Here is a 15,393-nt window from a genome sequence, read left to right on the forward strand (position 1 = left end):
TCTGTTGCTGAATTTTAAAATGGCCGCCGGCGCTCTTTGTGCTCTCCGTCCTCCGCCGGTGGAGAAGGACGAAGAGGAGATGGATCCACTGATGCTGCAGATTTGACGGGCGGCGAGTGAAGCTGCTGTCACACGGCGAGTGTACGAGGGCGGATGAATAATTGATGCTCTGTTCAAACGGCTCCTCAGAGACGTTATTGAGCCCGAGTCTCCGTCCTGAAAGAAAAACGCTCGCTGCCAACTCGCACCTTTAAAACTGACGTGTCACTTCACTGCGGCCTGAGTCACTTTCTAACACAACATGCTGCTGCAACGTCTCCGAGTGTTTGGACGAGAAACATTTAGTCTCAAGACGTCGCACGTTGGTGATTTCACTCAGGAAAGTGTCTGGACGTCTACTGAAGCTTCTAAAGGAATAATTTTGGAAACGAGTTACTCTTTTTCTACCAGATATTGACTCCACATGTTAAAGGCCCTGAAAACTCATCGTCTAAATTAATTCTCTACTGTGAAATAACCAAAAATCAGGAGAAAAGAAAAAAAAAATCCCCAGTAGATTTTACACAAAGATTTATTTTTCAATGTTTTTACTCCTGGAAAATTTTTCTAGAAGAAAATTTGAGTGAAAAATAAGTTTCAGGAGGAAATCAGGAGAAAAAAAAATCATGTGTGAAACAGTGAAAAAAAAAAAAAATTCCAGGAGAAATTTTCACATTTCAGATGGAGTGAGAAAAGTTTCACACGTGGAGAAAAGGTTTAAAGTTTTTAACTGGATTTTTTTTTACACACCAGGTTAAACAAATCATTCAAGAGGATTTTTATTAAATATGAGTGAGTAGAATTTTTTTTTTTTAATTTTAAAGAAAAATAAAGAAAAAGGTTTAAAAAGAAAAACAGGATAAATGCCCCCCCCTAAAAAAAATCTAAATTAAAAAAAAAAGAGACAATTCCCTCGATTTCACACAAAAGAAAAAAAAATCCACAAATGAGAAAAATGTTTTTCTCCTGTAAAAAAACAAAAAACAAAAACAAAATCACATTTTGACAGAAGAAGAATTTTACTTTCACCTGTTGTTTAGTCATAAACACAACAGAGAATCTATTTATTCTCACTTGTCCCTCAGGGCTTCCGTAGCTGATGTAAACCTGATGATGTTTCACCTTATATGTTTATTCTGCTGTTTAAAATGAGGAGCAGAGCATTTTGTTTGAATTGTAGTTATGAATTAATAAAAATGTCTCTGTCATTATTTTTCCCACATTGACTGTGATTATCTAAACAGATCTAAAGTTCTGCAGGTGCTGATGAACGAGGAGCTCACCTGTAGTGTCACTGTTGATCCTCTGGATGTCTCTGCAGCTCCACGCTGGTGGAAACACACCTCACCTCTCCACCTGCTCTGTGTGGACCAGCATCTGTAGCTCTGTGGGAAGAAGGAGGAGGAGAAGAGGAAGAAGAAGAAGAAGAAGAAGAAGAAGAAGAAGAAGAAGAAGAAGAAGAGGATAACGTACCTCCACAATGTTTAAATGTTCAGCTCTAATTACCAATATCTGCCTTCCTTTTTCATCAAGCTGGGTTCTTCTACTTCCTCCACAGCAGATGGTTGAAGGTCAGCAGCTCTGTAGACCAGACTCAGTGCAAAAAATGTGAGATTTACAAAAAGACAAAAAAGAAAACGCTGGGACGTTTGAGTAAACAAGGAGAGAGAAAAGGATTTAAAGTAACACGGACACAGAAAAACCTGCAGCCTTACCTCATCGGAGCCAACACCTGCCACACCAAACTCCATTTAAAAAAGTGCAATTTTAACAGTGGAACGCTTGTTAACCATCACGTGTTATAATTCACTTCAAATTGTGTCTTAATGTCTGTCTTAATGTTTTGGCACCAATTTGATACTTTGGAGGTAAGATTACAAATAGTTAGAGTAACGCTTAATAATAAGGTTGTTGTAATAAGCATTAATTAATATGAAATACATTTGTGTCATCTAAATAATAAATAATATCTTTACTTCCTCTGGCCACAATCTTTATCTTGAAACACTGAAGTATGTTTTATTCTTATTTTATATATTCAAATAAACTAAATACACTTAAACTTATTTTATATAGCAGTAAAGTTTAATGTGTAATCCTCATGTTAAATGCAAAAATAAGGCACCTCGATGTTTTCATTGAATTTAAAAGAACACGTCCTAAATATTTAATTCCATGTAAACTACGCCGGCCGCGCTCTGACTGCAGGTTCAGATAACGGACCTGAACATGTGGAGAGGAGTTCATTAAAACTGATCTCTTCAGATCTCTGGTTCTAATGACTGACAGCATCAACACTGAGCCTGACGCTCGTTAGTGCTGTGATGGTCGATTACTGCTGATGACCTCACAGCTGCAGCTTCAGCAGCAGCGAGGACGAGCAGCCTCTGGTTGATGGGAGGTCAAAGGTCAGAAGGACTGACAGCGACCGATGTTCTGTCTGTAGGAGGACACAGTGTAGGAAGTCTGATGATGTTAGCATCAAATCTCTTTGAGGACTCACCTCGACACACCAAACTCCATTCAAAAATGTGGCACTTTAACAATAATCTGCTTGTTGACCTTCACATTTTTATCATTTTCTTTTACATTTTGGTTTATCTTTTTACAATGTTTAGTTTTACTGTTTCGGCATTAGTTTTGTTCCAGAGTAACATAACAATAAAAAGTAATAAACATAAAAAAAAAAAAAATCTTTACTTCCTCTGAAGGGCTGGAATATAACATCCAGTTAAAATTTCAAAATAAAGCTCTGCACATCAGCAGCGTGAAAAAGACCTAAAAGTCACACTTGAGTTAAATGTAATAATATCACCTTAAAATATTACTTATGTAGGACTAGTACAAGTAAAAGTATGAAAGTGTAAATCAGAAATACATTTTTACATGCATGTATATATTGGATACTTTGAGTCTGATATTAACATTATCATATCAAATGTTCTATATTAAATCTGCTCGCGGATAATATTTTAAATGTTAGATTCAAATGTATGTAATTTTGAATAAAATGGTAAAAAAGTACAATATTAGTTGAGTGGAAGTTAAAAGTTGTCCTTGAGTAAATCTTCTTTAATTACATATTATGACTTCTGGACGTTTATTAACAGTGTCAAACGATCACACTGGATTTAGGCTCCAGAACTCGTGGTTAGGTTCAGGAAAAGATACAGTATTTATATATGTTAACTTATTTAATAAAACTTACCTTATAAACAAATATATTTTGACTTTTGGTCACAAACAGGACAAAAATCCAGAAAAGCTTGATTATTTGACTTTTGTGGCCGTCTGAGTGATTATAGAAACAAAAGAACATATTTTTCCTCTTTCTCTTCCAGTTGCTCACTGATAAACTGAGAATGATCTCTCTGAGACTGTAAGCGGCTGAAATGATCCCACAATGCAACATGAAACACAGAATGGCGTTTTTCTCCAGGAACCTAAACGTCACATCGTGTCTTCAGCAGCGACGGCGTGTCTCTAAAATGCTTCTACAGATTTTGGTGATGTTTTGACTTCTGGTGCATGTTGGGAATTAGTGAGATCAGCCCCTGAGTTTTCATCTCTAACGCTTTGTTTCATCATCCGTCCGTCACGGCCGATGATGAAAGGCCGCTCGTTACGCCTGCGGTGAACGACCGGCGCTGTCGGATCTAAATTCCACATCAGACCTCCTCACTGAGACGGACAGCCAGGGGTTATTAGAAGGAGCTTCAGGTCCGAGCACCTCATCACACACACACACACACACACACCAGCGCTGCCTGTGATCTATGATTCATGTGCACTCATTTAAAATAGTGTGAAATATTTAAAGTTGGCTGGTCGGCCTCAGAGGGTCGACTGACTGACCTCTCGGCTCTTATTACTGCATGAGGAGGAGGAGGAGGAGGAGGAGGTAATAAAAGTGAGAGACACGAGGAAGCCTGGATACAAGAGATGGATGATATAAATAATCAGACTGAATGCAGTGTGATTTATCTCCGTTTTACGAACCGCGTCTAACTATTTTCTGTGTCGGCTGCTTCTGATCACGTTCTTTTTCATCATGGAGTAAAACAACCCCACAACAAGTCGCACGATTAAATCATTTTATCTGTTTAAATTAGCCGGGTGCTAAACTGGACGTTAACCGGCTCGACTTGAAGCCTCTCGTGCTTTATTTGGCTTCACAACGGCACCGAGCAGCTTTTCCCTCCAAAAAAACGCCATAATCAAACACGTCTGTTGTTACATTTTGATCCATGGAGGTTTTATATATTTAAAATATGAATAATATGAGAAAAGTGATTTAAAAATCTGTGAAGTCACCACAATGTAAAGTCAATGGGCGGAGCTGGAGCTCATGGGCGGGGCCAGCAGGGGAAACTGAGCTGCATCACCAGGAAGTAAACACGGAATCAAGAACTCCTCGTTGGTTTGACTGTCCGCCATCTTTCCATCCGGTATCGACTTCTTCTGTATAAATCATAGGAATTAACGGAGCTCCGCCTCCAAAGCTGTGTCGAGATTTGTAAAGTGTAAAGCTGTGTTGTTGCCACAGGCTGAAGATATTTACAAGATTTACTCTACATAAAACACATCATTAATTGTTCCACACCTTAATCATAAAACACTTACAGTTGCTAACAAGCTGCTAAATGAGACAACAGAGGTTGCGATCGAGGGACTGAGACCACAAACGCATCAGGAAACTGTTCACCGAGGTCATAAATCAAGTGAGAAGTCGAATGAATTTCTCATAAGTTTACACACAATCAGACTCATGTTTGAAACCAGTGCAGTCGCCCCCTGGTGGTCGGACCCCTCAGAAACCTTCCTGTGTACAGCAGATGATAAAGTGACACTTTAACAGTGTTGATTTCAGCAGTGAGCCTCGGATCTCCGTCCGTCACCAGAAAGTCATGTGATGCGTCGTCGTCTCCGCAGCAGAGAAACGTACCTGATTGGCCGCCTGAAGGTTAAAACGCCTCCGGCCGCCCTCACTGTGCAGCATCTCCTCTGATCTGTCTGACAACCCGCTGCGAGGGAAGGTCAAGGAGACGCAGTGAGAGAGAAAAAATACAATTTGTTCCTTTACCTCCCTCAAATCTTAACGAGCACACGATCAAAACAAACAGGAAGTAAAGAAGAAGAAAAGCAGGAATACTGATGCGGAAGCTTTTGTAATATTTTAGGGCGAGGGATGGCTGAATGTGTCAAACAGAAGAAATGATGCAAGCTGGTAACAAATTCGAGAGAAATTTTTATTATGAATATGGCACCTGTAAGATGGTCAAAACCGGGTTACAGAAAGACGACCATGTGTGTGACATGTTCCTCTGATCGGATGAGAACCTAGTAAACTTAGAAAAGAACAACTGCTATAAAAATGAAGTATGTACATTTTCGGATTTGCAGCATTATTCATGGTAAATGAACTCAAAAAGATGTCTTTTGAAAATAATAATAATAATAATAATAATAATAATAATAATAATAATAATAATAAAAATAAGCCAGGCACTCAAAGTTAGCATCAGTTAGTCGTGTGTTTTTTCTCCCCTCTTCTGCGAGGGGGAAAAAAATCAAAACAAAAAAATAGAAATGTACCATAGTTTTCTCTTTTTTAATATTTTAATTTGTTTGTATTTAGAATTTTATAACACTGTTAACATTGATAATAAGAGATTCCCTCTCTCCCGTATTTCAGCTACTTGGCACCAAGTTCCTCATAAAAGAATCTGTATAATTGTACAAGAAATAGTTAAAAACACAGACACAGTTTCTTCACAGGTAAATGAAGTGATTTTTCAATATTTGTAATTCTTAAACACTATGTATTTTTGACAGCAGCTGTGATTAAGGTTTTTAACGCTTTTAAAATCACCAGCAAAGTTTTCATTTTTCGACATAAAACACAGAAAAAACATTGAAACAGCTTGGACCGGCTGTTTGGTTTTTGTTACATGTGGGTGTATTTCCTGGTTTCGTCTGAGTTATGTGCCCCCCACCCCCGACCCGACCCGACCCGACCCGAAAACTAAATCCCCTTGTCTTTACCAAATGGGGCCCTGCCATCCGTTTGTGCCCCGCCCCCCCTGCTTTCACGCAAAAACCACCAAAAGTAGAAAACGCTAAAATCCAGAGGAGCGCGGAAACAAAATGCTCCTGAAATGACTGAATTTAACATTCAACCACAGACGACCCACCAATCAAACCGACAGATCGAGCGGCCCGGATCACATTCATCTTCTTGAACACAAAAATAAATAAATTCCATTGTTAAACTCCAGAAGCAGTTTTTTTTGTTGTTGTTGTAGTTTTACATGTTAGTCGCAGTAACAAGACATTGATTCTCCACAGAAAGCACAGACGCTACAGATTGATTTTCCTGATGTGAGGGGGGGGACTGGAGGCCCGGGTGGGTTTTGACAATACAGACTTTTATTCTTCCGACAGGCCTCCATCACTTCCCCCCGTTTGGGCTCGACAGACTTAAAAAAACACAAGAAACCGCTGGACCGAAAAAGTTAGAACGGAAAGAACGAGGGATCGATCACGTGAAACGCATCGGACGAACTTACTAAACATGCAGTTCAGTTTTTCCAAAACACCTATAAAAATAGATTTATAGTGCGAAATATTTTTTTCTTCTTTTAATTTCTTTAGAAATCTTTAAAACCGTTTTTTATTACGTGTCCTGAAATAGTGATTTTTTTTCTCCCCCCTTGAACCACTTGTGTAACTTTGTTCGTCCCGTGAGAGAAGTTTGCGCAGGAAGTCAACAAGTTCGGTGAGAACCAATGAAATACACCCAATGCACACAAGACGCCCCAAGGGACTCTGGGAAATGTTTCACAACTGAGGCTTTTGTGGTTTTTTCGGGACTACATCTAAAAATGCTACTTTAGGCTTTTCCTCATCATAATTTAATTCTCTATAGTGTAAATATTTATTAGTCATTCAATACTTTGTTACGCGAGAGCTGGAAACCGCGATTCCCAGAATTCCTTAGCGGCAAAAAACATGGCTCCATAAACCTTTGAGCTAGTTAAAGAATCTTTTTCATCTCTGAGAGAAAGGACAGCAAGATAAAGAGGTTTGTATAAGACTACACAACAGCAAAAAGCAACAGCAGAGAGAGAAAGAGAAGAAGGATTAGAAAACCTGAACAGAAAACGAAAGAAGAGGTCTTACAAAGACAAAAAGGAAGCAGCGAGGAAAAAAAAGGTGGACTCTACAAACGTTTTTTTAGTTTTTTTGCAAAGGCCACCGAACACGAAATTCCACAAACCTCCACTGGTTTCACTAAGACTGCAGATAGAGGGAGGTGGAGAAGGAGGCGGGGCTCGAGGGAAACAGGGACGTCAGACTCCGCCCCCTCTATATCTCTCTTTAAGCCCCGCCCATCACCCCTCCCCCACACTAGAGAGAGCACAGAGAAGACAAAGGACAAAAACAGCTACAGTAGCTCAGTATATACTGCATATAGTCAACACACACAGAGAGAGAAGTCGCCATGAAAGACTTTTTGACAGCCAGTGACACTAAACACATCGGTAACACGTTTTTACGGCGTAATCACACTGGGTAATAAGGATGACGGGATGGTAAAGACGGGGCTGTCAACTTTAAAAAGATGGATGTCGTGACAGTTTTTTTTTCTTTTTTATACTTTTTTTTTTACCGCTTTAATTTTTACTTGTTCTCATCTTTTTTTTTTTTTTTTTTTTTTGGAAACTCTTTTTACCCAAAAAAGTAGAGAGAAAAAATAAAAGTTACAAATGAACGAGAATCACAGTGCTGTAAAACACCAAACTTGTGAGATTTAAACATTTCATTTTTTTGGCAACGGAGGCTCGGGAAGAAGAAACACAGAACATAAAGAACAACGACCAAGACGACATTGTTTAAAGGAATGTGATTATTTTTTTCTCTTCCTCAAAAAATTCATATTCTTTTTTTTCTTGTAGTTATTGGATTGATTGTTTGATTGATTTGATTGATTGAAAATGCATGTCTTTTATTACAATCTCCTTGTTGATATGTGGTTTTTAATCACAGGGTCCGGCGATGAGATGGAAGAGAGTGGATTGTTTAGAAAAAAATCTCGTGGAGGTGATTCTGGTTTAGGAAGAAGACGACGAAGAAGAAGAGGAGGAGGAGGAGGAGGAGGAGGAGGAAGAAAGTAGTCGCTATAAATTAATAAAACAGTGATCAAACAGGAGCCGGTCGAGGTTTTCAACATTCATTTTTCAAGTTAGTGACACTAGTGTATTAGCCTCAGTTTCACTGAGAATCAAAAGTGATTAAGTTAGAAAATACAAAACAAGTAAAAATAAAATTATGTAGCCTAAAATTCAACCAATCAACTCCATGTTGCCGTGCGGAGCTGCCCCTCGTGGCCCAATCAGATTATTTTAGACAAGCGAAGGGGGGATATGTAGATGACACATGGAGATGTCGTTGACTTAGAGGTTCTTAAGGTTCTTGCTGTGTTTCTGACTTTCCTGAAGGTCAGATGAGAAAAAAAAAAGACTTTAAAATTGTTCCCCCTCCAAAACTGAAAAAAACAAAGACAAAAAACCAACGATCAGTCTGTCAACGAGCTGTGGGTTCGTTTACAGCACCCACATCAGCCAGCTGAATCAGGGTTACTGGACGGTCGGTAGCACCATGAATCTGTAGATCGACAGGCAGAAATGTAGGCGGAGAGATTATAGATCAGGTAGACGGAGAGAGAGAACGATAGATTGAGATGGGAAGAGATGTGGAGGAGGTTATGTTTGGTGCGAGACCTGTAGGTAAACTCCTGGGATAAAAGAGGAAGTAGTAACATTCGATAATTCACAGGTCATTACCCGGTTGAAATTGCTTTTTTATGTTTTTCTTCTTAATGCTTGATTTGTAAGTTAAATCTGAGCTAGAATATTTTATATATAAAAAAAAAACAAATAAAAAAAATGAAAAGAGAGAAAAACAGCATTAATTCTCTAAACTATTCCCTCAATCGAGAAACGTCCTCAAAAACCTTTTTTCAAAAGATTATTATCTCTGAGACCTGTCGGAGGTGCATCAGCGCTCCCTCTTCTCGGTTTAAAAACTTTCTCTTCAAGCCTTGATCACATCAAGATACATACGGAGGAGCGTCACGTAGAGTTTTCTGTCCGTTACAAATCCCTGTACCGTCCTCCTTTAAATACACAATCAGCATCTTCATGAAGACGCAACACAAAACAAGTCAAATAATAAAAATTATCTCCGTCAGGCTCCGGCGGAGTCCGTAGGCAATATGAATTCTCTGTAGGCAAAAAAGGAAATTCTTTACAATAAAGAATAGTCTGTTTTTTTTTTTTTTGTTCATTTGTTCGAGAGAAAAAAATGTTGCTGATTGCAAGAAACAGGAGTGAAGAGAGAGAGACGGAGAGAGGAGGAGGAGGAGGAGGAGGAGGAGGAAGATGAGGAGGAGAGAAAAGAGATAGAAAAAGAGGGACATGTTTCAGGGTCATTCATGTCTATTACACAAGCTCAGTTGCTCAGATTCAAAGTGCTAGAGTACATCTGTCATCCTTTCCTGTCCTTTCTCCCCTCTCGGAAACACAGTGCTGTGTTGATAAAAGATAGTAAGTAAATAGTCTTTCATGTTTTTTTGTTTTTTTTTACTAGTGAGTAGTCTTTGACACAGTCGTTGATTCCAGGAACACAGTAATACGGTCTTGAATGTTTTGCGTTAATCCTCCTTCCTCTCCAGACTTGTCTGCGTGGTGTGGATCCCGTTGCTGTACACCGGGAAAGGTAGCGTCGAGAAAAGTCCCTCCGCCGTGGTGAAAACGTTGGCCGCCGTCGGCATCTGGCCTCCCAGGGCACCGTTGGCGCCCGTCACAGCCGGAGATCCAACGAAGGGGCCGGCGGCTGCTGCTGCCGACATGTTGAGCCTGTGGACGTGGTGGTAGAGCATCTCCATGGGCGTCTTGGGGTCCAGGCCGAACCCCGAGCTGTCGACAAAGTTCATGGCAGCGTTGGGGAGGAGGTTGCCTTGCGCCATGGCCAGGGTGACGTCCGCCGGTGCGTACCTGATGGTCCCGGTGGTGTAGACCCGTGGAGCCGTCGTGTTCGTGGAAGCCAGAGTCCCCGTGACCCGGTGGACCAACGGGAGCACAACATTACCGGCCTGCAGACGCTGTAGTGCCTCGAGATCGCCAGAGTACAGCAGTGAGGAGGAAGAAGTTGATGAGGACGAGGAGGATGAGGAAGAGGAGGAAGAAGTGGTTGGAGTGCCTTGTTGCTTGTCCCGTGGGGAGGCGGAGAGAGGAGGGGACAGGGGGTCAGCAGAGGAGGCGCTGGAGGGAGGAGCTAAACTCGCAGCACTGGAAGCGGAGGACGGGGCAGAACTTCCATTGTAAGGAGGCTTCCTTACTCCTCCTGCTCCTCCCTCGGTTCCAGGAGGGGTGAGGACGGAGTCGGGGATGGCCACCTGGAGAGAGCCTCCCTGGGGTGAGGGGAAGGTCTCATGGCTGCCCGGAGCGGCCGGCTTGGAGGTCATGCTGTACGGGGACTCGTTTCTGGAAATTTCTCTGTTGGGTGGGAAGTTCCAGATGCTGCTGTCGTTGTCGAAGTTGATGGGCTCTGCCATCTCCGTCTTGATTTTCAGGACCGAGGACGCTGCACCTGCACTGTTAGGGGAGCCGGAGGAGGTGAGGAGGTGGGAGGAGCTGGCGGATGTGGCCTGTGAGGGGTCAACCAGCGGTGTGGTGTCGCCCATGGCACTGGGGCTCGGCGTGGTCGAGGACAGGCGGAGTCTTCTGCTTCGGGATCCGTCCCATTTCTGCACTTTCCTCCTCTTCCGCCTCTTCTGGAGCTTGTTTCCTGCGTTGGCACTGTTGCAATCCCGCATGTCTCCGTCCTCCTCCTCCTCCTCGTCATCATCCTCGTCCTCCTCTTCCTCCTCCTCCTCTGATGAAGATGTTTGTGAGTTGTGCAACTGTACTTCTTCCCCTTCTCCGTAGTGCTCTACTTTAATGTGAAGCCCGCCAAGATTACCCAGTCCTCCGATGGCACCCAGTCCTCCCAACGCTCCCAGTCCCGCTAACCTCCCCAGCCTTCCTCCTCCTCCTCCACCACCCCCACCTCCTCCTCCACCACCTCCGCCTCCTCCCGTTGCCTCCTCCTGTTCCTCCACCTCTCCGTCTGAAGGTTCGAGGCTGTCGTCACTGTCCTGGCTCTCTGGGTTGCTCGAGCTGTCTCCTTCTTCCTGCCGCTTCATTTCCTGTTCGGAGGAGCAGTGTGGTTGGCCGGGCTGCTGCTGACGCTTACTGTCCGTCTCCGGGTCCTCGCTGCGTTCTGCTTGGTGACCCGGCTTCCCGTCGGGCTTGGCGTTCTCGTTGTCTGTTGGGTAAAAAGGTAAGTTGGTTAAGATCCAAGAATCTCAGTAGCATCAACAACACTTTGATCTGTAGCGACTTCAGGACATTTTTAGCGATTGTAAGTGACACGGCTTTAATGTCGGCGGTGCCTGTTGGATGTTTGGTCTTTCACTTTAATCCAGACTGAAATATCTCAACAAATATTTTAAAGTTTACGATGAAACTTGTGACAGGTGTATCTGCAATCCTGAATCTACCGCTTTCTCTTTCTGAATGATGAAAACGGACTACCGTCATCGGGTGGTACAAAGAGTTGCTTCAAACAATGTCAAATCTGAAGGTGACAACCATCAAAAACTTTTATAAAGACAGGAAGGTCAGCCATGTACACACCCCTTCAAAATAAGATCACTCCCATTTTTTAAGCAGTCTACAGTTTAATATTCACTAAAGAAACAAATCATTCTTGCATGAAAATAAAAGCAACAGGCGCCTCATTAAAACCGTCTCGTCTCGACTAAGATCTTCAGGATTCAGGCGGCATGTTTGACTCCCAGGTGTTGATCTTTTATGTTTCCTGACAGGATTTCCGTGTGTTGTGTTGTGTTGTGTTGTGTTGCGGACGCACTGATGTGTGTTCAGTATCTGTAGCTGCTGCTGTTCAGGCATGTTGGCTCTGTCCAGCCCATTACACACACAACACACACACACTTCAAACCCTGCCAGCGCACACTGAGGCCGGCGGCCGCCCAGCTGGCAGCGCTCGGACTCCCTCATGCCACCTGAAATGTCGACTCAATTGCCGTGTCTGGGGAAAACCTTGTATCTCCATTAAGTGCGCTTTCCAAGCAAAACAGATTTATTCTCAGGCTGGAATCGAAACCGGAGCTGCGGTTTTAAGTGTTTCCCAGCGAGGGTTTGGTTTGGTTTATTGACTGAGCCAGTAAAAATGTCATACATCAGGATTTGTCAGGTTTAAAACCAAAAAGGACCTGGACGTCTTCATGCTGTTGGTCCAAAATCCACCAAACGTTGTCAAAACGGAAAAAGATACCAGGCAGAGAGAGTTTAATGGATGTTATCAAGATGCATTATGGGTTGTTTTTTTTAAACTTAACCTGAACTTGTGAGGATTCTGCGACTTTGAAGAGGATTATTGCTCCATGATGCGATCAAGAAGGGAACGTATGGCAGCCCGACACACACGAGCCAACATCATATAAATAAATGATTCAATACTTTAAATAAATGCACCAGAAATGAATATACAGACAAGAAAAAGAGGAAGAATCCTCACTCGTCCCTCAGGGCTTCCGCGGTTTTAACTAACTTCTGTATCATTTTACCATTTAATTTGATTAATTCCTCAATTTCTAATTTATGCTTTTATTTATTCTGGATTATTTCTCTTCATATTTTTTTTATCCACAAATATATTTGTCTCTACACTCTGCACTGCATCATAAGTCAACTTTTCGCCAACTGATTGATCAGCATCATCGGTGTAGATTGATTATTCATACCTCGCTCAGTTGGTCTTATTTGTAAATTAATGCCAACAATTAACAGACCCAGTAATGAAAATCAGCCTTTTTCCCTCAACTCTTGCATTTCTACTCTACAGCAGAGTAAAGTGAAGTGTTTCTTAGTAATCTCACCATCAAAACCAACAATCATTCGTCCATAACTCAGAGTTTATTGGTTCCTGTGATCACTTGGATCAAGTGAAAGTAGATTTTGTCCCAGAAGTGTCCTGATGTTCACCGTCCTTTTAAATCCCACAATGAAGAGGAAATAGTTCATTTATTGGGGTCTATTTTCAGCGGCGGATTAATCCACACTGGGTGCTGTAGTGAGTGTTGAGGACAGTAAGACGGCGTGTTTGATATCAACGTTTGTCTTTTTTGTTTTTATAAGACGCTCAAACGAATGTCACATACAGATAATTACATTATTTGAGTATCTTCTGAGTAAAATGTGTAAATAATTCTGTTCATCTTGTGATTGTGATGGTTGATCTGAAGCTCACTTCTAAGGCTGTTCTGTTATTTTTTTTCATATTAATAAGTTTTAAGATAACAGTGTACTCACTCCTACTTTTTATCTGGACGTCATTGTCATTACGTTGTATTACACGAATGAAACAACAATAAAAACACAGAGAAAAAGCCTCTTTCTGCTTTTTGGCAGCTTCGCTCGCGTCCTCTCCGGCTCTGTGTAAACTCTGTCCTAACAGAACAAAGGTCAAAGGTCAGACATCTCATTTTAGGCGACGTTGAGTGTGAGCACCTCGGGCCTGTTGGAGCGCGGCTGAAGCTGGACGCCTCCTGCAGCAGCTGGCGTCAGTTTACAGCCGACAGCGTGCCAGAATCATTCTCCTGCAGCAAGAATAACAGCTGGCACTGATTCTCATCATGCCAACACAGGCTGCAGGACTTGATAATATTATGCTCAAGGTGGAGGCCATGTATTGGTTTAAATTCAGCTCCGCTGGCAGCGTGCGAGCTTTGTCTTCTGCAGAATTGGCTGCTTGAAATGTCGGTGACACACAGTTAAGTTAATCCTTGATTTGTATTTCTGGATCTGAATTCAGACGTCAGTGTTTTTAACGTCTAATTTATTCTCTTGTGTGAAGGCTCGCATCAGGTCCCTGCAGTGGAAGGTTTTAATATATTCATTTAAATGTTTTGTTAGTTTTCATTTCATTCTAATCTTGTAAGTGGCTCAAAAATTGAGTTATTTTCAAGGTTTAACAGTTGATAATGTCACTTGTTAGACATTATTAGATCTTTCTATCTTGTGTCAGATCACCTAAAGACACATTCAGCGAAGTACGAGAGGTAAACAAGTCGCCATGACTGCGACGGCGTCTCTGTTACAATATCTGTGTTTGACTGTAAGCTGTCGGGAGAAGTGAACATTTTCTATGTAACGTCGTTTGACAACGATGTCGAGCAAATCTTGAAGAAGCTGCATCGAGGCAGCTTTCAACTCTTCAACTATTATTGATGAACTTAGTGAGAATAGTTCAGCTCCTTTGTTTATCCTGCTGTGGGTCAGTCAGGACACCCTGCTGTGGCTCTGGTTGCTGAAAAAGTGTGGTCATAATATATAAAGAAAGCAAAAGAGTATGAAAGAGGAGTGAAGCTCTGCCCACAAATCTTTCTGTTTTGATAAAGAGTCGCTCGTCGGGCTGCAGAAGTCGGCACATGTAGTGAGGAAGTCAGAAACACTGTCAGCATCACGGACATGAAAATGTGGAGCTGCTTGTGTCGGCGTCGTGCTGGTATACGTGGGATGTCGCGGCACCTCTTGGAGGCTGTTCTGTGTCGCTTTGTGGCCTTTTTTGCTTGGCTGTGTGAAGTTTGGAGGTATTTCTGCGGCGCTCTGTGGAGTTATGCTGTGTTTTATGTCGTTCGGTGGCAGTTTGCAGCGCTGCCAGTGAGCTCAGTCCCTGCAGCGGTTGGCGTTCATCGCCATCCAGCCTGGCACGGACGGCACACTGGCACCAACTGATAAAATATCTTTGGCTTCTCTTATTCAGGCTGTAGCTCTTACTGCTGCTTATTATCCTGGAAACAATTTGAAGAGGTGTTTTTTAAAGAACCGAACAGGTTTTAAAAGAACGCCGTTGGAATATTTACCTGTTAATAAACTTGTTCCTCTCAAGGGCAACGTTTCTACTCTCGTCTCCATCTGTCTTCGTCTTCCTCAGTAAAACATTTACCTCCTGATGATATGTAACGCTTCTGTTCTTTTTCCACCTACCAGAGTTTTCTTTGGACTCAGACTCAGAGTCGGAGGTTTCGGAGGACTCGGATGTTTTCTCGGGCAGGTTGGGAAGCTGAGCGATGTCCATGGGCGTGTCTTTATACTCCGGATTGCTGTGGAGAAACACAAGAAGACGGTTTTTACACATGAGCTAATTAATTCCCTCTCTGATACTTGGCTTCATACGAGTCTTTTCTTTTTGAAGAAATGGTTCTGGTTCCAGTTTCTGGAGCTT

At 42.2% G+C, this 15,393-nt stretch overlaps 1 protein-coding gene across 9 annotated transcripts in view; it reads right to left on the bottom strand.

Annotated features, from left to right (window-relative positions):
* Positions 1 to 6,063: 6,063 nt before the first annotated feature.
* LOC119004396 (neuronal PAS domain-containing protein 3) overlaps positions 6,064 to 15,393 on the bottom strand; it is a 234,903-nt gene continuing 225,573 nt past the window's right edge. For all 9 annotated transcript variants that reach the window (XM_037071270.1, XM_037071268.1, XM_037071272.1 and 6 more), the window contains 2 exons: positions 15,156 to 15,271; positions 6,064 to 11,409 (listed from right to left, as the gene is read on the bottom strand). In XM_037071270.1, the coding sequence (XP_036927165.1) occupies positions 9,755 to 11,409; positions 15,156 to 15,271 (1,771 nt within the window). In that variant the 3' untranslated portion in view covers positions 6,064 to 9,754. The remainder of the gene's footprint in view (positions 11,410 to 15,155; positions 15,272 to 15,393) is intronic.

The sequence above is a fragment of the Acanthopagrus latus genome, chromosome 16 (assembly GCF_904848185.1).
Source record: "Acanthopagrus latus isolate v.2019 chromosome 16, fAcaLat1.1, whole genome shotgun sequence".
In the NCBI taxonomy this organism is placed as follows: domain Eukaryota; kingdom Metazoa; phylum Chordata; class Actinopteri; order Spariformes; family Sparidae; genus Acanthopagrus; species Acanthopagrus latus.